Source organism: Neopsephotus bourkii, unplaced genomic scaffold (assembly GCF_033783945.1).
Source record: "Neopsephotus bourkii isolate Nb327-2 ecotype Australia unplaced genomic scaffold, CSIRO-AGI_Nbou_v1 NB_659, whole genome shotgun sequence".
NCBI classification, from domain to species: domain Eukaryota; kingdom Metazoa; phylum Chordata; class Aves; order Psittaciformes; family Psittacidae; genus Neopsephotus; species Neopsephotus bourkii.
This window is the reverse complement of record NW_026901158.1, coordinates 349,015-369,111: the sequence shown is the minus strand read 5'-3', so window position 1 is coordinate 369,111 and position 20,097 is coordinate 349,015. Positions and strand designations below refer to the sequence as shown.

General features: G+C 54.7%; 1 protein-coding gene across 5 annotated transcripts in view; it reads left to right on the top strand.

Annotated features, from left to right (window-relative positions):
• VAV2 (vav guanine nucleotide exchange factor 2) overlaps nucleotides 1-18,654 on the top strand; it is a 105,417-nt gene extending 86,763 nt beyond the window's left edge. Inside the window, exons 10-29 of one of the 5 annotated variants that reach the window (XM_061352379.1) lie at nucleotides 1,082-1,177; nucleotides 1,686-1,754; nucleotides 4,245-4,331; nucleotides 5,677-5,762; nucleotides 6,013-6,145; nucleotides 6,855-6,869; nucleotides 7,282-7,391; nucleotides 7,934-8,035; nucleotides 8,139-8,227; nucleotides 8,721-8,737; nucleotides 8,940-8,961; nucleotides 10,074-10,201; nucleotides 10,371-10,445; nucleotides 10,985-11,037; nucleotides 11,754-11,870; nucleotides 11,974-12,061; nucleotides 12,152-12,275; nucleotides 13,019-13,105; nucleotides 15,161-15,315; nucleotides 15,927-18,654. In XM_061352379.1, coding sequence (XP_061208363.1) covers nucleotides 1,082-1,177; nucleotides 1,686-1,754; nucleotides 4,245-4,331; nucleotides 5,677-5,762; nucleotides 6,013-6,145; nucleotides 6,855-6,869; nucleotides 7,282-7,391; nucleotides 7,934-8,035; nucleotides 8,139-8,227; nucleotides 8,721-8,737; nucleotides 8,940-8,961; nucleotides 10,074-10,201; nucleotides 10,371-10,445; nucleotides 10,985-11,037; nucleotides 11,754-11,870; nucleotides 11,974-12,061; nucleotides 12,152-12,275; nucleotides 13,019-13,105; nucleotides 15,161-15,315; nucleotides 15,927-15,974 — 1,701 coding nt within the window. In that variant the 3' untranslated portion in view covers nucleotides 15,975-18,654. Of the gene's footprint in view, nucleotides 1-1,081; nucleotides 1,178-1,685; nucleotides 1,755-4,244; nucleotides 4,332-5,676; nucleotides 5,763-6,012; nucleotides 6,146-6,854; nucleotides 6,870-7,281; nucleotides 7,392-7,933; nucleotides 8,036-8,138; nucleotides 8,228-8,720; nucleotides 8,738-8,939; nucleotides 8,962-10,073; nucleotides 10,202-10,370; nucleotides 10,446-10,984; nucleotides 11,038-11,753; nucleotides 11,871-11,973; nucleotides 12,062-12,151; nucleotides 12,276-13,018; nucleotides 13,106-15,160; nucleotides 15,316-15,926 lie in introns of those variants that run through there. The other 4 variants (XM_061352380.1, XM_061352381.1, XM_061352383.1 and 1 more) reach the window with 4 other exon arrangements.
• The last annotated feature ends 1,443 nt before the right edge of the window (nucleotides 18,655-20,097 follow it).

Genomic DNA, 20,097 nt, shown 5'->3' with positions numbered 1-20,097 from the left:
CCTGATCCCCTCCTTGCCCTCATCTCCCCACAGACACACTCCCTGTCCTCATCCCCGAATTTATCCAGGTTAACCAATGCAGGTGGCTGCTGCAGAGGGACTGGCTGTGGACAAGTTCCTCTTTTGAGTCATGCAGGGAGACCCAAAGGTGCTGAGTGTCCCCAGCCAGGAGCTGTGTGGCTTCCCAAGGTCACATGCAGTGTCAGGGACAGTCCCCATGTCCCTAGGCGAACACTCAGGGTGCTCCCTGGCCTCCTACCCAAAGGATAGGCTTAGTGTAAATAGGGTCTGATCCAGGTATTCAGTAAATCAAAGGAGCCCCAGAAGGGATGCTGCTGTTTTTACCCAGCTTTAATTCCTGCTTTGGTCTTGATGCTAATCTGAGTTTGCTGGGCTGTCTGTACATGTTATGTCGTTTTCTGCAAATGCTCTTTGATTTTGCTGTGCAGAAGCAGCAGCCCAGCTCAGGGCTAAAACTGGGTTTAATCATCTTTTAAAGCCTGTTCTCTGGATCTCACATCAAGCCAGCGGTCATAGCACCCACTTGCTCCTGTGCTTCTGCTTCCCCTCCCTCATCTTCTGGGGGGCACATAGGGGTTCTCAGCTGCTGTGGCCAGGTCACATATCTGAATGTGTCTGGGTGAAGGGACCAGTCACAGAACTTCCTGTGATCACATTTGCTCATCTCAATGACCTGATGCTCATCAGGGAAGCTGCAGTGACCGTCTGTGCTTGCTGCCAGCGCCTTGCAAAGGAAACGCATTAGTTCAGCCCATCCAAGAGGTGAGCTCAGCTAATGCACCTCCTCTGACGTTTCCCGAGGTCTGAGAGCATCCATGAGCTCCCCTAATGAGCAGTCTCTCATTGAGCTGGAGTAGCTCTGTTCAGTGGGAACGGCTGTATTTTAGAGTCCAGCCCCTGTGTTCTATTCCCTGATAACCCCTTTAGGTGCACAGAGGGACCACGAGCCATGGGCTGGGTTACAGAAGCAAAACCTACCAGCCACAGGACATGGGGTTTTTGTCATGGGGACCTGTTTCCCCCAGCTGCCTCACTGCTGATGTATTGATTTCTTTCATAGGAATGCACACTAAAGGTCCAGGATGGGAAATTTAAATTGCAAGATCTGCTGGTGGTTCCAATGCAGAGAGTTTTGAAATACCATCTCCTGTTGAAAGTAAGTGTTTCGGTGTCAGTGCTGCTCTCCAGCTGCCATCCTCTGCCGTAGCATCGGTCAACTTTTACAGTGGAGAGTGAATCATTGCCAAATGCAGGGTGGGTTGTTGGGTTTTTCCCCCCCTTCAAATGAAATAATTACTAGAACTACTTAACATGACATAATGTTTGTGCCGTCTCCTGAAGTACGGTGACCTAGGCTCATTCTGCACTTGTTAGCTACGAGAGGCAGTTAATGACTATAAAATAAGCTTGCATATAATCTGATTATGTGTGAAATTCCTCCCGTCAGCTCCATGTAACAGCTCTCCCCAGCACCAGCCACTTGGCGTGTTCCCTGTGCGCTGGCCACAGCTGCTTGCCTGGCATCCCACTGCCACCCCTGGTGTCTCACTGCCACCTCAGCATCCCTGCCACCACCCAGCGGCTCACAGGCACAGGCAGCGTGTGGCAGCTTCCAGCACTCCAAAACTTGTTATATCTACTGTTATTTCACTTTATTTCTGCAGGAGCTGCTCAGTCATTCATCAGACCGGCCGGAGAAGCAGCAGCTGAAGGAGGCTCTGGAGGCAATGCAGGTATGGGAGGGTGAGAGCAGAGAGTGGGGGTCTCGAGGTACAACAGAGCATGGGACCCCCTGCCTCTGTGCAACAAAGCCTGAGATGCAAAGCCCAGCCAGCAGCCTGGGGGAAGGCAGCATCTCCTCCTCCTGGACATGATTGCCATTTGATGCGATTGTTTGCAGCAGATCTGTAGTCAGCTCTGTTATCTTCCTCCTTCAGCAGCTGGGGATGCTGGTATGTGTTGACAAGTTAAGACTTTTCACTAATTGCTATTGTGTGTAAAGGGGCTGTGCCAGATTCTTGTTTTTGCTGGGAGGGATCTGGAGGAAGTCCAGATGTATCAGCAAGTCAGAGGGATTCCAGTGATGGAGCCTGTGCCTGTGTGGAGCACGGGCCGTGCGCTCTCAGCCAGCGCTGCTGGAGAATCCTTTCATCCAGGTTTAGTCGTAGTTTTTTGTTAAGGGAAGTTGCTCTTTCCACGGATGGAAGCTGCGCCAAATTCTGCTTTATTTGAGGGTTTGTTTTCCTGAGCTTTTCAGCCAAAGCCCCCAAGGCCGCAGGGAAACCACCAGCAGCAACAAGGAAAATCAGCCAAATGTTTTCTGACTCAGGCGCATCCCCCCTGCACCACGGGGTCGTTGTCAGCGCAGCCTGAGGCTGATCCTTTGCTCCGGGTTCTCTCTCTGGAGCGCACCGCAGGGTCCGTGCTCCCGGGTCACTGTTTTCTCAGGCTGTGCAAGGACACCGCATCTCCTCACACTTACATAAGCTGGGTGACCTTTCCAGCCATGCCCCCCAGCGCCCGGAGCCCACAGCCCATATGTATGTAGGTCACTTTGCAGTTCAGGTTGTTGGAAGGATGCTGCGCCCAGTGCTGCTGCCCCGCGCCTCGCCATGGCCTCGGGCACGCAGCCTGGTGGCAGTTGTCAAACCCCGCTGCTGGCTGGTGGCACAGCACCCCCCGTGCGCTGCTGATCAATAACCTCGGATCCGCACCGGCTGCGCTGCAGACAGCGGGTTCCGCAGGAGGCTGCCCGGAGCCATCAGTGAGGTTTCTCTTTCCTCACCCCATGGCACCGCTGGTGCCGTTTGGGCTGCTCTGGGCTCGGCGGGGCACTGGGAGCTGTGCGGTTTGGTTCAAATTGATCTGCAAACCGAGGCTTAGCTTCCAAGTAATGTTCTTCATCGGGAACCCAGAACTTCCGTCTGTTGTGCGGGCAGGCACAGGCGCTGCTGTGTCTGGGCAAGAGCCAAGCAGGGGGTGATTGGGATTACATTGTTTTTGCCTCAGTGGTTGTTTGCACAGGGCAGGGGCAGGATTTGCACCAAAACCCTGCATGTGGGAGTGCCTGATGCAGGTACTAACCCTCCACGTGAGTACACAGAACTGAGCCCATGCGGTGGTCAGGGCACTGTGGGTTCCTGGCTTCATCCCATAGTCCAGGCTTGCACGTTGCTGTTTGAAGTCGTGGTTGATCCTGGGGTTGATCCCCCCTAGTGTAGGAGATGGCCTGGTCAGCAGGAGGGAGTGGAGCTCAGTGCTCCAGCATGATGGAGGATGCTGCTTCATAGGCTTTTGGTTTTGACATGCTTCATAACCATCCCTGCGGGTGGCACAGTGGGGTACACTGTGATGTGATAGGTATTGTCATGTAAATTTGAGATTATCACCTGTGATTAACCCTTCTCACACTGGGAAGCTGAGGAAGGTCTGACCCGCAGGGGATGTCTTCACAAATCCTGTGCTCAGATTTAATCCAAGTTGACAAGAGCTGTTGTTGAGGACAAGGGGGCAGGGGGCAGATACGAAGCAAAGAGCCACAGAAGATATGCTCTGAAGGGGGTAAGAAGTTGTTTTTGTGGAAGAGATGAGGTTCCTGCTCTTTGAGGGGTTAAAATTTGGGTAAGGAGGGATTTTTTCAGGGCAGAGAACAAGCTCCATGAACTGTCTCCTGTTTTACAACGCCGCCTTTGTGTGATGGGAGGTGTTGGAGACCCGGAGGTGCTGAAGCTGGGGATGCCCCCTCAGGGTATCCCAGTTCGAGCTGGGGCAGCGCCAAGTCAAGTGCTGTTCACAGCTAATGTGCAGTCAGGTGTCCAGAGGGGTTAGTTCATAGACACGGGTGTTTTGGCACCAGAGACGCTCCCAGCTTTTGTATCCAGGGGGATGACGGGAATGAGGGTGATGGGAGCTGGGAGGGAAGGCTGCTGCGGGGCAGAGGCCCCAGTGCAGGGATGCTCACCGGTCCCTCACCCACTACAAGCCGTGGACTGGGTTTGCTGCTCTGGGTTTGGGCATTGCCCTCTTCTGGGAAAGGATCAAAACTGCAGCTCCTGCCCGAGCAGCATGGGCACAACCAGCCCGTGCCCAGCGTGTCCCGGCTGCAGCTGGAATCCTGCTCCCACTCCTGCAGCCTGGCTTTGGGAGCCACATCCTGCGTGTTCCACTTCAGTGAGGTGCTCTCCATGTGGAAGATTAAAACCAATATCCACTTTGCTTTTAAGGACTTGGCCATGTACATAAATGAAGTAAAGAGAGACAAAGAGACGCTAAAGAAAATAAGTGAATTTCAGAGCTCTATAGAAAATCTGGTAAGTTGGAAAACCCTCTTGCACCCAACTGTAATTTGATTGCTAATAGCATGCTTTTGCTGTGCACTTACTGCTGAATCTGATGAGCTACCCAAGTACCAGGTATTTTGAGGAGAATTTCATCTTCCGAGCTCCAGAGGAGTCAGGCCCTTGGTCCCATTACTGTGCATCATCTGACCCTATGCAACCCATCACTCGCTTCAGCCCTGAGCAAGCCCATTAACGTAACACCCAGTGCAGAGCTCCAAGCTTACAAGCTTGTTCCCACACCGGGGAGGTGGGATCTGCTCAGCCATGGGTGCAGCAGCTCCACTGTCACACTTGGTGCTGGGATCATGGAAAGTGGGTGCTGACACCTGAGGTGCTTCACAGCCTGCCCCGGGGCTCCACAGAGGGTTTGGGGCTTTGAGCTTTGACTTCATTTGGAAATAGGGAACTTTTAATTGGTGGTTATTTAACAGAGAGGCAAAATCCCGAATTTTCAAGAGGAACCTGCAAAAATTCTGCAGTGGGATACAGGCTGCTGCGGCTCACAGGCTGTGGTTGAAGCAGTCATGATAACCCTGATCTGTGTGAACAATCAGACATCATGCTCCATACAACAGGACTGTACTGGGGACATGAAGCAGCCCCTTCTGCTCCTTGCAGCAGCCCCTGAGCAGGTTTGACATCAGGAGATGGGGTGTCAGCAAAACCCCCACACATCCTGCTCCCCCTTTCCTTTCGCTGCAGCAGGCAGGACGCAGTAGAGCAGTTGGTGTTATGTAGACAGAGCCCCCCTGGCGGGGCACTGCAGTAACTGTGCAGTACACACACTGCTGCCCTGGGCAGTGTGATGCTTCACGCTGTTTGTTTTTCCTGTAAGAGCTGTGCAAGGGGACTGAGCCCTGTGGCTCCGTGGCCAGGCTGCACCAGGCAGTGAGAAAGGGCTTTTGAGCCACTAGACAAACTGACCAAACCCTTGGGCTGGGTTCCAGCCTCCCCAGAATCTCCAGACTCTGTTCAGGCTGGGACTCAAAACTACAAGAGCCTGGTTCTGTAGAAACCCCTGGGAAATAGCTTATTTTGGGGGGCTGCTTTCTGGATCCCAAACCTTGCAAAAGAGCTTTGACTGCTGAGCCTCACCCTGGGATGCTGGTGCTGGAGCTCCAGGGACCTCCCGTGGTCCCGTTGCCATGCACAGGCTCCCCTTGGTGAGGGCGGTGCTGTTCCAGGAGCTTCAGCAGCACGCGGCAGGGCTGCTGGGGATGCCCCAGAACCGCGTGCCCTCGGGCAGGTTTGGGTTTCCACCATTCCAAGGCATCTCAGCTGGCTGTGGGTCTCAGCCCTGCTTTGCTTCCTGCAGCAAGTGAAGCTGGAGGAGTTCGGGAGGCCAAAGATCGACGGCGAGCTGAAGGTCCGCTCCATAGTGAACCACACCAAGCAGGACAGGTGAGTGACAACAGCGCCCGGTTTTCCCAGCCTCAGTGTGCCTTCGTCTGGCCATTCCCGGTGTGCTCACGTATCCAGGGATTTCCTGGAGCTGCGCTGACAGAATCCACCAGCAGTGTGAAACTGCAGCAGGGCCGAGCACTGAGCTGCGCTGGCTGCGGAGCTCGGCAGAGCTTTCCAAACCCCTCTCCTTGAACGAGAACTTCAGGCAGGTGTTTGAGTTGCTGCTTTATTTGCTTGCTTTGGGCAGGTATTTATTTTTATTTGATAAAGTGGTGATTGTCTGCAAAAGGAAAGGATACAACTATGAGCTGAAAGAGATTATTGAGCTGCTCTTCCACAAGATGACTGATGACCCTATGAATAACAAGGACATTAAGAAGGTAGGTGGACCAGGAATTAGCTCTGCTGGAGAGCATTTTGGAGCTGTTTCAGCCATCCTTGGGTAGTACATTCCCATTTGCCTTTTAAAATGGAAACTGAGCTTGCAATAAGCTGGAAAATAGGTGCTCAGCTTTCAGGGCAGCCTTACAGAGCATTGGGCAATGTTTATTAACGTGGGGCTGGGCTTGATCCTTGACCTCCATCCTTGCGAAACAGCCCTGAAGAGGCTGGGATGGTTGAGTCCCACAGGAGGCTGCTCCCTGCTTCCTGGCCTTCCAGCAGCGATGGTCCAGCAGGGAGCAACCTGCAGATGGGATGGAGAGGAGGCAGGGCAGGGAGGGAAGGTCCGTCCTGTCCGGATGCTCTCTCTCGCATGAGTCGCGGGGTGAAGGGGCCTGGAAAGGCAGCATGAGCATTGCCAACCAGTCTGCCAGAACCAGCACTGGGAGCGTGGTTGCCACTGGAGCAGCACCGTTTGCCGGTGGTTTGGGGCTTAGTCTGCAGCCACGAAGGAAAACCTCCCAGCTGTTGACTTAGCAGTGCCCCATTAGCTTAATCCACTTACATGCAATGGGAAGAGGTATGGTACAGATGGGATAAGTAACATTTGGGTAAGAACAGCCAATTTTACCACTTGGATGCTGAAGAAATGCTGCTAGCTTTGTTTTAATGACATGTATTTCCACTTTGCTTTCGTATGCTTTCTAGTCTCATGGAAAAATGGTAAGCAAAGCACACAGCCTTCTCTTGTGTTTTCCTGTGCAGTGTTGTAAGGAGACAGGCAGAGCATATGTGCAGTGGGCAGGTCAGATCTGCCTCCTGGGCTGTCAGATGCTGTCAGGGAGAGAGGTGATGGCTGGGGAGGATCCGCTGGAGCAGAAAAATCTGGGTTTGCTCATCTGCCACCATAAAATCCGATTTGGCCCTAGTGCACAGTGCCAAAGCATCGTTAGTTGTGATGTGTTTGGGAAACACTGAGCATTTCTTCTCCCTTCCCCCCGTTACCTGTGCAAAGGTTCAGCAGCCCATCAGAAGCAGGGACAGGCACTGGGATCAGTTGTTTAATGCATGAATAGAAGCGTGGTGCATTTTGCTGCTCAGCTGTGGGAGCACAGCGGTCTGTTTTCTCTCGTAGTGGTCATACGGCTTCTACCTAATCCACCTCCAGGGGAAGCAGGGCTTCCAGTTCTTCTGCAAGACGGAGGAAATGAAGAGGAAGTGGATGGAGCAGTTTGAAATGGCAATGTGAGCATGAGTGGCTGCTCTAGCTAAGCATGGGAGAGCAGTGTCTTGGACCAGCAGGTCACTGGAGATGCAGCTCCAACAGCAAAGCCGGTGACGGGGAAGCTGGTGTGAGCTCCCTGGATGGTCCCCTGTACAAAGAGAGCTCAGGTCCAGCATGAAATCCTCTACCCTGAGGGTCTGCACCAACCCATCTGGGGGCATCTCTGAAATGAGCCCTGGCCATAGTGTCAGGCCGTGGGAGAAGCTGGGGCTGGAGGAAGGCAGGAGGAGGAGCAGGGGGAGGCTGCTGCTGGGGGGACCGGTGCTGAGCAGGGCAGGGGCTGGGCCATGGCAGATCCATGAACGCTGACCCGGGGAAGGCTGATGGGCACAAACCTCTCCCTGCACAGTCCAGCCTGAGTCTCCTTTCACACTTGATTTCATCTCTGCCCCTGTGGTTCCTGAACTTGGACTGAAACGCAAACACACAGAGCTGCTGTGGCAGGTCTGGGGTGCAGCATCGCTCTGCTGAGAGGGCAATAACCCCCGGTCCTTTCGCTTAGGTCCAACATAAAGCCAGAGAAAGCCAATGCAAACCACCATAACTTCCAGATGTACACATTTGAGAAGACCACCAACTGCAAAGCCTGCAGGATGTTCCTGAGGTGAGCAGCATCCTGCAGCTTGCCTGCATCTGCATTAAAACACTGACAGAAAATCCCAAAGCCAAGGCTGAATTAGGACTTTCTGACTTCTTGTGTTGCACAGAGGAACCTTCTACCAGGGCTATCTTTGCCCCAGGTGTGGAGCGGGTGCTCATAAGGAGTGCTTGGAGATAATTCCTCCCTGCAAAATCGGTGAGTTATTTCCCATCACAAGCAACTTGTGTCATGGAGGTGGGTGCTCTGAAAGATTCGCTCTGTCAAGCACTGATGCTTGTTAGTGCATGACAGAATCTCAGTATGCTGCCACCCCTGGATCCCAAACACCCCATAATATGGCAAAAGTCTGTGTGCTTGGTCTAAATAGGACAAATCTGTGGCTTTCTCTGCTCTCCTGGTCAGAGCCCCGGCTCTGTGGGTGCAGGGGCTCTCACGGGGTGTCTTTGGGGAGGTTTTGGGTGCAGGGAGGAAGGAACAAAATCATAGAACTTTGTGCAATGTCCTTGTCCAGCTCCAGCCCCTCCCTCGGTCTTGCCTGCCCCATGCAGGGGTATGGCTCTGCTTTGGGCTTCCTCCATCATGTTCAAGCACTGACACTGGTTTGTTGATACCCACAGTATCAAGAGAAACAGATAATGGGGTTTGTTGCCTGTTACATTCACCACTTATTTCCCCCTTTCTCTTGCAGGTTCTTCAGCAGACCAGGTATGTTGCTGGTTGCCCTTTTCCCACTCTCCTCTGCGCTGGGCACAGCCTGTATCCCTGCCCGGTCCCAGTGCAGGCGGCTTCTGGGGAAAGGCAGGGAGGTTTCGGGAGGGGGTTTCTCATCCCAGGGGCTTTGGGTGGGTGCTTATCGAGAGAGCTGAGACGGCTGTGTCCTCATGGAGACTTCTTCCTCTCTTTGCAGGACTCACTGAGTGCTGGACCTGGTAAGGGCTTTACAGTACTGCAGGAGGGAGGTGGGGACAGGGTGTGGACGGTGGCCGCAGGTGTCCCTAACATCGGGCACGTGGGAGGGGGAAGCTTCTTCCAAAACCAGAAAGGAGCTTGAGCTGCTGCAGGAGGGACCTGTGGAAAGATGCAGCTCCTCCGGGGCTCAGCCCCCAGTGCTCCTGGGTGCATTTGTGCCCCTGCCCTGCTCTCCCCTGCGAGCAAAGCCTCTGCGCACCCCACAGTAACCAAGGGGAGCTGGTGCAGTGCCCTTTGTCAGATCTTCCTCCAAAGCAGACCGGGCCCATCCTGGCAGGGGACTTGTTGATGGTGGGGAGCATCTTCCCACCGGTGTGTCCTGTGTGCTGCAGGGATGCGAAGCTCCAGCACTGCCCTCGATGGGGCTCTTAGTCCTGATGGTTACCACAGTACTCTTTGATTTCCCTTTGCCTGAAGCTATCCTGGCCAGTGCTGGGCCTGCCCTGCCCATGTCCTGGCTCGGAGCAGAGGGAACAGTCTGTTTCTGTGCTTTCTCTGAGGAGAGGAGAGCCAGGCCTGGCAGAGAGAAACCTGAATCAAATCGGGGGCTAAAACAAAAGCAAGCAGAGGGAGCAGGGCAGGGAGAGGCCGCGGCGGGGGAGCGTTTTGCAGATCAACACTGTTTGAGTGCAGCTGGGATCTCACTCTGTGTGCGGTTGCTCCTGGAACCACTGGACTTTGGCTGCGAGCTGCAGGGGTGGCTGCGTCCCAGGTCCAACCAGTCCGTGGGAGCCGAGCATTGGCTGGTCCCGTTTGCAGTCACTGAACCCGCGGCCTTGCTGCCAGCCAGCATTGCCCAACGAGGGTTCAGTCCTGGCCCTGGTTCTGTCCTTCACGGGTTTGCTTTTGCTGGGGGAGCTCCGTCTGAACTCAGTGTAACCGCAGGAGCAACGACCTCTGGAGCTGGGCATTGCTCCTCTCTGCTTTCACACTTTCTGCCCCGAATCCTGCCCCCTGGTGCTGTAGATCTGTGGCTCTCAGGGTAAGGGACAACACCCTTCAGGAGCGGTGGTTTTGAGTCGTCTCTCATTAACAAGGCCTAGGTGATGAGACTGGTTTGCTTCTCTCCCAGGTCCTAAAATAGTGGCTGTTCAGAATTACCACGGGACCCCCGCCCCCCCCGGGAAGCCCGTGCTGACGTTTCAGATTGGGGACGTGATCGAGCTGCTGAGGGGGGACCCCGACTCGCCCTGGTGGGAGGTGAGAGCCGTTCCCCTTGCCAATTCCCAGGAAGTTTAGAGCCAGTGACCTGTGCATTGTCCCAGAGCACAGGGATGTGCCGGGAGCTCAGGGCCTGTCCCCATCACTACATGGCAAAGCCATTGCTCCTGCATGCACACCCCAGTCTGATGCCTGCTTGGCTTTGCAGGGGCGGCTGCTGCAGACAAAGAAGTCGGGTTATTTCCCCAGCTCGTCGGTGAAGCCGTGCCCCGTTGATGCCCGGGTGAGTGCCGAGGGGGAGATGGAGCTGGGAGCACCAGGGGCTGTCATGGGAGGTGCTGCTCTGGTGGTGCCAAGTGCTCCTCTCAGCCTTCTGCTTGAAGACCTTGGTCCTTCCATTGGCCTTTTACGGGGGCCAAATTAGCCAGGGATGGATCCATCGTCCCGTGGTTGCAAATGTCTGGTCAGGTTGGTCTCAGCCTCATTCCCAAGGTTGGGGTTGGAGTGACCAGATCCAGGCTCCATTCCTCCTCTTTGGGACTGTCTCAGAGAGTACTGGGATCACTCACAGTACAGGAAAACTGCACTGTTTTCATCACTGTGTTCTGTATTGCTGTCAGCGTTCCCCAGTTAGGAAATGCTCATGTATATGAAAAATGCAGCATGCTCACCGAAGCTCAGCTGCAACACTGCCCTCCGCTGCTGAAGCCAGTAATGCAGAAGCTTGGCAGATGCAAACCCTCCCATGGCAAGGAGCATCTCGTTCATGAGCCATGGCCTGGTGAGGCTCCGGCTCCTCAGTCACCAGTGTTCTCTTTGCAGCCTCCCAACAGCCGCCCGCCCTCGCGTGAGATCGACTACACAGCGTACCCATGGTGAGTGCCCCAGCCTGCGCTGGGCAGCGGGTGGGCACGGCCTCCTCTGCCATAAACACACCTTGAGCTCCTGCTTTAATGGGCCCTTTGTGGGGAAGCCACTCTGACAGCGAGTTAGGGATGCAGGCTGGCTGTGCTCTGCATTCCACACCGGGCAGCTGCTGCAGGGGCATCTGGGAGACCTCGCGCCATCAATGGGGATTTCTCCCCGATGGAGAGGGGCAGGGGCAGGATAGGCGCTGGTTTCTCTTCCTTCTTTCGGTGTTTTCTGTGCCCAGAAAAACATCTGGGGAGGAAAGAAGCAATTCCTGCCTTGGCGGGAGAGGCTGCGCTTGGCTTCCCTGCTGCTCCTTCCTTCCAGCTCCAGCCAGGTTTGCAGATTCAGGGGTCTGAATTATCGCCATTCTCCAGCTCCTTCTAAGGCCTCATTTACCTGGGGACTGAGTCCCAATTAGTGGGATTTTCTAGGTGTAAGGTCCAGGGGAAGAGCTTGTGCTCCACATCACTCACTCTCCCTGTTCAATGCCTGAGCAGCTCATTGTGTATCTCGGGGCACTTTCTTCTCCTGAAGTTCTGGATGAGACCTGTTTCTCTCTTTGCCTTCTCAACCTTCCTGGCCTTAAAAAACCATCATCTTTTTACCTCAAACGTGCCTCTTTTAAAGAGATGTGTTAATTTTTAGTTCATTAAATGCACTAGTTACCCTCTGGGCTCAGGTTTGCAGGGAACATGGAGCGGCAGCAGACAGACAACCTGCTCAAGTCCCACGTCAGCGGCACCTACCTGATCCGGGAGCGGCCGGCTGAGGCCGAGCGCTTTGCCATCAGCATTAAGTGAGAAATACTCCATTGAGTTACTCAGTCTTGCTCGTGGGGGGTGAGATGGGGCTGGGGCATGCAGCCGTGTTTTCATGAGTGCCTTTGCTGCCATTCGCAGGTTCAACGAGGAGGTGAAGCACATCAAGGTGGTGGAGAAGGACAACTGGATTCACATCACGGAAGCCAAGAAGTTTGAAAGCTTGCTGGTAGGCTTCTGTAGCCTCTTTAGCACGTGCACGGTCCCTGCAAGTCATGCAGAGGGCTGACAGGCAGCATGTGCCTCCCACCCTTCCCAGGAGCTGGTCGAGTACTACCAGAGCCATTCCCTGAAGGAGAGCTTCAAGCAGCTGGACACGACACTGAAATACCCCTATAAATCCCGGGAGCGCTCTACCTCCAGGACCTTCACCCGCTCTCCAGGTACAGCCCTCAGCAAGGGGGGAGCACTGCCTGACAAAGGGATTTGCAGCTTTGCTGTGGGGCTTGAGCCCCCCCGGTTTGCAGCCAAGTCTCCTGCTCGGCCGGTGGCCCTTCAAGGCCGGGTCTCAAGGCAGGTGGTGGGGCTGGGAGGGTCTGGCCAAGCTGGGGCTGCCTGGCCCTGCTGCTCCAAGCCCAGCAGGGACGCGATGCTCTGACAGCTTCATGGGGAGCGCCCTACCTGCCCATGTGAGCTTTTGTGCACGTGTTCCAGTGTGACCTGTGGTGGTTGGAATCCCAGTAGGACTCCTTTAATGGAGATGATGGGAGAAACTGTAAGTCTGTGCCTGAAAAAAACAAAGAAGAACTGGAAAGCCAAATGTGCATCATTGCAAACTGTTCCATTTGTCTGAAAGCCTGAGTGCAGGAATAGCTGCTCTGTGGGGAAATGCATTTTAAAAACCTTTCTCCATGGTTATTTAAAAAGAAAACCAAGGGCAGAAGGTTTTTAAAGCTGTTTAAAAATCCTTTCACATAAATACAACCCCAGGATGACTTTTGAGCCCCAAACTGGCCATGGGGCCATGGCCAGACCAGCTGCTGCCCCAGCTCCCCGCACAGGTCCTGCATGCTCTGCATCATGTTCCTCCGTTGGCTTTTAAAGCATTGTGCGCTGTAATACCTTTCTAAATCTCCTTTTTAATGTGTGTTCTGCCTCTTTCTGTTTCTCTTTAACCTCGTTGCAGCCTCCTGCGCTTCCTACAACTTTTCTTTTCTCAGTCCTCAGGGCCTCAACTTTTCTTCTCAGAGCTCCTCCAGTCCCTTCTGGTCAGGTACCGGTGCCTCTCCCTGCCGGAGAGACCCTGCTGCCCTCCCCAGGCTGCAGCAGCCCCAGCTTGAAAGCCATCGCCAGAGGGACCTGTGGGTCCCTGCTGTCTCTCCATCACCCACAGGCAGTTCAGGGCTCCCCAGTGCTGCCCTGGGGCACAACCTGGAAATAAGTTATTAGCCATGACTTGGCTGGAAGCAAAATGCTGCCCCCGCTCTCCAGAATGCAGGCAGGGAGAAGATGGAGTTACTGCTGTTTGAGAAAGGGGGCTAAATTAACAAAACAATGACCCTAACACACTGGGATCTCATGATGTACTTCAAGCTCGACCTGCTTACCCCACGTGTTTCACCAAACGAGCATTGGCATCACAACATCTTCCAGACCATTTTCCTTGCTCTACAAGGAAAACATCCCAATGTCCGGCAGTTCTTGAGCTCTGGCATCTGAGGCTGCTCAGGAGCCCCTTGCTGAGGACATGGGGGGGAACCTGCACTGTGAATGTGCTCTGGGGCTCAGGCTCCCTGCAGAGAGCCCAGTGGTGCTCCGGCCTTTGAACCCCATTGATTACATGTGTTGCAGGCTGGTAACATCCTCCCTGTTTGGCAGGATCAGAGCAGAATCGTGCCAGTTCATTTCTTCCCATTTAAGCTTTTACCTTTCAGGGGTTTTATAAGCCTGGACAGGGAAAACCCCTGGCAGAGCCACGTGTGCTTTCTTTGGTGCAGTGTTGGGAAGAACGCTGAACTTTTCAAGGTACTGGAATGTCATTCTGGGAATTGGTGATCTTTCCACTGCATAGAAGGTGTTGCAGAAAGTCCCTTTTGCAGCAGTGGCCTCTGAGCAAGCTCCTGATGAAAGAGCTCAAAGCTGCCGTGGTGCTCGCTCCGTTCTCCGGCCTGCCTGGCAAGGACGGACGAGCCCTCCAGTGACTGCACGTGTGTCTGGACCATCTCCATCTCCATCGCCATCCTCATCTCCTTCCATCCCAAGAGCTGAAAACCTGGGCAAAGCTTTTCCTCAGACTTAGTTCAACCTTGGTTTGCAAACGTTCAAAGTGGAAATTAATTCTCAAAGGCCCCCTGGCACAAAAGGGGGGGGGGGGGTGGCAGCACCGAGGCACTGCAGCGCCGCATCCGCTCAGGGGGGGCTTTTGCAAACTTCAGAGGTGCATTTTTCTCCTCTGCCCATCCCATCTCTCCCAGCATCACCTCCAGCCCTCCTTCCCCTGCCCAGGCCCTGGGGCAGGGATGCTGACCGTTGGCTCTGCCTTTCCCCTCTCGCTGCTGCTTCTTCTTGTGCCTTCCCCCAGTATTCCCCGCCCAAAGCGATGGAGATCCGTGGTGCTGGGGCCGTGCCAGTGCTGGCAGAGGCCAGCTCCTGGGGTCTCTCATGGGGGCACACTCCTCATCAGTGTTGTCAGCATTAGGGTTTGCAGGGGTCTTTTGTGCCTTTTGGTTTGAAATAGGACCAAGTTTCCAAGGGCCTTGGCAAGGACCAGGAGCAGGGAGGATGCCAGGTTAGCAGCTTGTTCCTTTTCACGGCAAAACACACAGGTTTTGCTCAGCATCTCCTGGAGAATCCAATCCAAATAACTCAATTTTTTGAGTTAATTTAAATAAAAGTTGGTTTGTGAAGTCTTTGACAAGGTTGTCCCATCAGGTGCTTGTGGAACAGGATTTTCCCATGATTTCGTTGTTAATGCTTGCATATTGCCATGGAATCTTTTCCCACTTTCTCACAAAAGCACCCCTCACCACAGCAATCCCCACCAAGCCCCTCCTGGACTCTCCTGATCAGCAGAAAGGGGCTTCCCAAGCCCACAGAGCTGTTTAAAGCCCAACAGGAATCCACTCTAACCCCAGCTGCCCCAGTCAGTGTGGGGCTGGGTAATTGGGATGAGGCTGGCCCGACCATCCAGGCTGCTCCAGGTCGTGGCGCTGCAATGGGAGCCATTGCCATGGTGGAAAACCCAGGTTGAACCTCACGGAGCTTTCCCTAGGCTTTGGCTGGTGCCACACGTGGGGCAGCTCCCAGCTCCCTCTGTTTGTCCCCACAGTGTTCACCCCACGGGTCATAGGCACTGCAGTGGCACGGTACAACTTCGCAGCGCGGGACATGCGGGAGCTGTCGCTGCGGGAGGGTGACGTGGTGAAGATCTACAGCAGGATCGGCGGGGACCAGGGATGGTGGAAGGGGGAAACCAATGGAAGAGTGAGTGCATCCAGATCCTGTCCTGTCCCCTTCCTGCATGGTCCTCCCCATTCTCAGCCTACCCAGCTGGAGTGTAGGACACCAGAGGGCAGGGGGACATATCCCATTCCCTCTTGCTCTTTCCCAGCTCAGGTGACAGTGGGCTGTCATCTCAGGAGAGCCACCGCGGTCCTGCCCAGTGGCACGCATGGAGGTGGACAGGAGCAGGCAGGACACATCCAAGTCTGCACTTCCTTGAACCTTCATGCAGGGGACTGAAACAGGAGTGGCTCTGCTGGTGAAGGGCTCAGCATCCTAGGGAAACAGCAGGAGATGGCTTGACCTGGTGTCCCTCGGGGTTTGCAGTACTGGGGACAGATTCTTCATGCCCTAATCCCTTACATGTTGTAGACAAGCCATGTGCCCAGGCAATGTATAGGTGTTACCTCTGTCCCAGATTAGGGTAATGGCTGCACTGTCACCACCACTGTGCATTGGGATGTGGGTGCATCCAGCACTGCGCTAATGGCTCGTGGGTACAGCACGTGGTGGCAGGGGAATAGTCCCAGCAGCAGGACAGGAGGTCCCTGGAGCTCCCCAGGCCCCTGCTCACCTCTCCCCTTCCCCTGCAGGTTGGCTGGTTTCCCTCCACGTATGTGGAAGAGGAAGGCGTGCAGTGACTGCAGGATGTCAGATGGATGTCGCCAGCGCCTGGAGTGAGCTGCTGCAGCCCGTGCACACTTGTCCCAGTGCCGTGGCTCCCATGGGACACAGCTGGACGCCTCCCGGGACTGCTCCTGCAGACTTTAGCTGTTCCTGTGTACAGTGTGCGCGGCCACCGGCCTCGCTCCTCCTGCGTGTATAGAAGATTGCTGGTCTGTCGGATAACCAACGGGAGTCGCAGCTGCTCAAGAGTACCGGGAAAGCCGTGCTCCCCTGCATGGACAGAGCTGAGAGACTCTGTGCAGTGCCCACCAGAGGATGGGGTCCAAACCCTTGTCAGTAAAGGTGTTTAAATGCCACCACGGTGATGGTGGTGGGAGGGTGAGGTTGAAGGTTTGCACCTGGGCTGGTGCCTGGGTGCGTCAAGGTGAGAATTTGGGGGTTTCTCTGGGGAGGGAGCACCTCACCCCGAGGAGGCGATGTGAACCCACGCACACTCTGCTTGGGGGGCTCCCTGGTCGTGGTTTCAGCAGCACTGCGCTGCTGCCAGGCGAGGGGCAGAGTGGGGGCACCCGGCCCAGGAGCAGGGTACTGCTGTTGCTCGTCTCAGAAGGATGCCACCCATGCAACCAGGAACGTGTTCTGACCATCAAATGTAGGCTGGAAATGGATGTCCAGGTCAGACAGGAGGGGAAGGAGCCGCTTTGACACCCCCAGCTTGTTTTTGTTACAACTGCCGTCAGTCCCACCGGCCTTGCTGCGGGCAGTGGGGACAGCCAGGGGTGCGAACTGTCCCACCGGTGAGCAGGAGGTGTCGGCACATTGCAGGACTGAAGATCTGCTCTGCCACACAGGGTTTTGGGGACCACCAGGTACACACACAGGAGTGGATGGGAGCGTGCATCCGTGGGTCTGTCCATCACTTGCTCCCAGCTTGGCTCTGCTGTAGGCAGGCCCCTCTGAGCCAGTCTGGTTCTTGTTGGAGCTGTGATATGTCCCACCTTGCTGAGCTCAGAGGGACAAACCCACTTGAGAAGGGCTAAGGGATCAACTGATTGCTCTCGCAGAGTTGTGAAAGCATCTCTTCTTCTCCAGCTGCGTGCAGCTTCGGGGGCAGTGAACATTGCCTCTCCCTTCCACAGGCTGTTACTGCTGCTGAGTAAAGGTCCTTCTGTCTTGGCGCTGCTGCTCTGTCCTGAGCACTGTCCATCCGAGTCCGTTCTTTCCAAAGTGCAGCTCCCGGGGTTGGTAGGCAGAGCTGCTGGGTGCGAATCCCAGCCATTCTCTTCTGTCAGGAACTGGTTTTGCTCTCCAGCTCCAGAACTTCCTTCCAGAATGCAAATATGAACAAATACGTGTGCAGGAGTGTGACAGGGAACAATTATTTTCTATCCAGTATCTGAGCCTCAGGGATGTCTTCCAGCCTCTCTGGGTGGCATTTTGAGCTGGTGGTTCTATGCCCTGATGCTGTTCCCCTGTCGCTAGTGGTGGTCCTGCCATAGGGCAGCTCTTGGCACCACAGTGGTCCAGGTCTGGGAGATGCCAATGTTGGGTGGGTGAGTGATCCTGATGCCCTCAATCCCTGGCATGGTGGGTAGCACAGCTGCATCCGAAGCCTTGCTGCAAATGGAGCAGCAAGGGGTAATAAATGGAAGAGCCTGGGGCTCTCAAGGCAAAGGGAAAGATAGTAACTTGGAAATTGTTGTTGCTGAGTGACAAGCCCAGAGCAGCCCCAGTTTGGTGCCCATTCACTGTGGAGCCCCATGGGTGCCCCAGTTCTGTGTGCTGCAGGGCCTGGCTGGGGTAGATGCACACTAGGGTCTTGCTCTGCGAGGTAGGGGTGCAGATGGGACTCGGGGCTTCCCCACGCTACTGTTTCGTGTTAACCTCTCCCAGCTCAGCTTGGGGTGCACTCAGGAGGAGCAGCCAGGTGGGAGCTGGTGGTGCCCTGCTCCTCCTGTGCAAAGCAAAAGACCCTTCTCCATTCCTGTAGCTGTGCTGAAGCCAAGGGAGTATTTAAATTGGATGGGATGCTCGCAAACAAGCAAGATGAATGATGGCTCGTGTTATGCCTCAGATCCTAAAGCCTTACAGAACCCTCCTGTTGAACGTGGCTGGTTCTGTAAGAACATCCCCCTGGACGAGCACGTGCCCCATCACGGGGACCTTGGAGCCCCAGAGCGGTCCCCAACCTCAGCCGCTGCCCCCCCGTGCTCCCCTCCGAGCCCCTTCTCTGTGGAGAGCTCCCTCCCGTGTTTACTGTTGTAAGAAACTTGTTAAAAAGATTGTTTTGTTTGTAAGTAATTCTTCAGCCCTTTGCCACAATATATATCTGTGAATAAGAAAGGGAAATGTTTTTTATGATGGCGAGAAAATTGTATATATTTTAGTTCATCGCAGGTCAGTCAAAATTGCAATGGGATACGTTGGAAAATAATATGTAAATTCCTTGGGTCTTTCCTTTGCACTGCACTAAGTGGGGTAGGGTGGAGGGGATTTAAAGATAAAACTGTTTGTTTATGGAATAGTTTATAGCTGGGAATCTGGAAATCATTTGGAATAGCTTGTAATGCTGGAATAGACACTTCAGCTGCTACTTAGAAACCCTTTTGCATGTGGTTTTTCCAGACTTTTTTTTAGTTACCATACATCAAAGTAAATTCCACAACGCAAAAATAAAGTGTAATTTTGCTGATAGGGCTTTTCCCAGCCATGGTTTTTACCGTGCTGGAGCCTTGGGCTCGCGGGGGGGTTCTTGTCACTAAAGCCCCCATGGCTGTGCTGGAGCTGAAGGATGGCATGGCCGGACTATGGTGGGTGTGTGCTCCTGGGGATGGAGCCTTCCCAGTCCCTGCCACGAACCGTGTGTGCACCCTGAAGCCTGTCGGGTTCCCTTTGTCCCTGGGGCAGCTGCCTGGTACAGTTGTCCCAGGCTCCTGCTGGCAGTGTTCCGGGGGCTCCTCTCCCTCCTGAGCTGAGCCCGCTGCGGGGGGAGAGGAGGATTTTCCATAGCTTTCAGTCACTCCCAAGTCTCCTCTCCTCATCCCTGCACAAAACATCATTCCCAGAGCAAGGAAAGACACTGCACTTATAAAATGGCTGAGGCTGTGCTGGAGGTTTCACCCCAGAGCAGCGCACGAGGTGCTGCTCTGAGCTGTCGGGTCGTTTCATTAACAGTGTTCGTTTTTCCTGCTCTTGGAGTCCCCAGAGCTTTGTCTTTCTTGGTTCAGCTTTCACAGGGTCAGCTGGAAGGCGCTGTAGCAGTGAGCTGAGGTGTTTTACTCAGAGGAGCAGGACATGAGCTTTTGGATGATGATTTGGAAAGATGCTGCTCAGCCAGTTAGCCTTGGTTGAGGTGATGACCCCTGCCTGGATAAATGCTGTTCAGTCTGAGGGGAGCTCTCCAACATGCACCACGTGTGGAACCGCAGGGTTTGGTACCTGGGTGCTCTCCTTGGGTGGTGATCATTGGGCCCTGTGTGGGTCAGGATCATCATCGGGTGCCCATCGCACTGCAGCTGCAGCGCTGGAGCCTGGAACCGATTGATGGCTGCAGGAGCAGGTAAATGCAGTGACCTGCTTCCATGCAGGGTCCTGCTCTGGGGGCATCCCTGGCAGCAGGTGACATGTAACCCTCAGGGGGTGCTTGCAGCCTGGGCCGATGGCTGCCTCGACAGCCGGCTTTGCTGGCTCCATGCCTAAACCTCCCCATGGAGGCTGCACCCACGCCGGGTCTGATGCCTTATAGATAAATGGGACATTTATTCATGGAGCACAGCCACAGCCAGGTGCTGTAACCAGACCCGGAGCAGCACTCCCAGGGGTGTTAACAGGAGGATGGATCTCCAGACTTGGGCAGCACGGCTGGTTCCAGCTGCGCACAGCACCTGCCCCAAGAGGGGATGCGCCAGGCACGGGTTTCTTTCTTTCCTCTGTTATCCCCAGCAGTGGCAGGTGCTGATGTGACCTCCCCATCCACTGGGCTCGCCTGGCGCTGCCCCTGCTCTGAGCAAACTGGGAAAGCTTTCCCAAGCACAAATTCACTGTGGTGCAGGGCTTAGTGCGATGGGACACTGATGGCTCACGCCTGAGGCTGGTCCCATGGTGATGAGCATGGCTGGCTGTCATGTTCCTGCATTA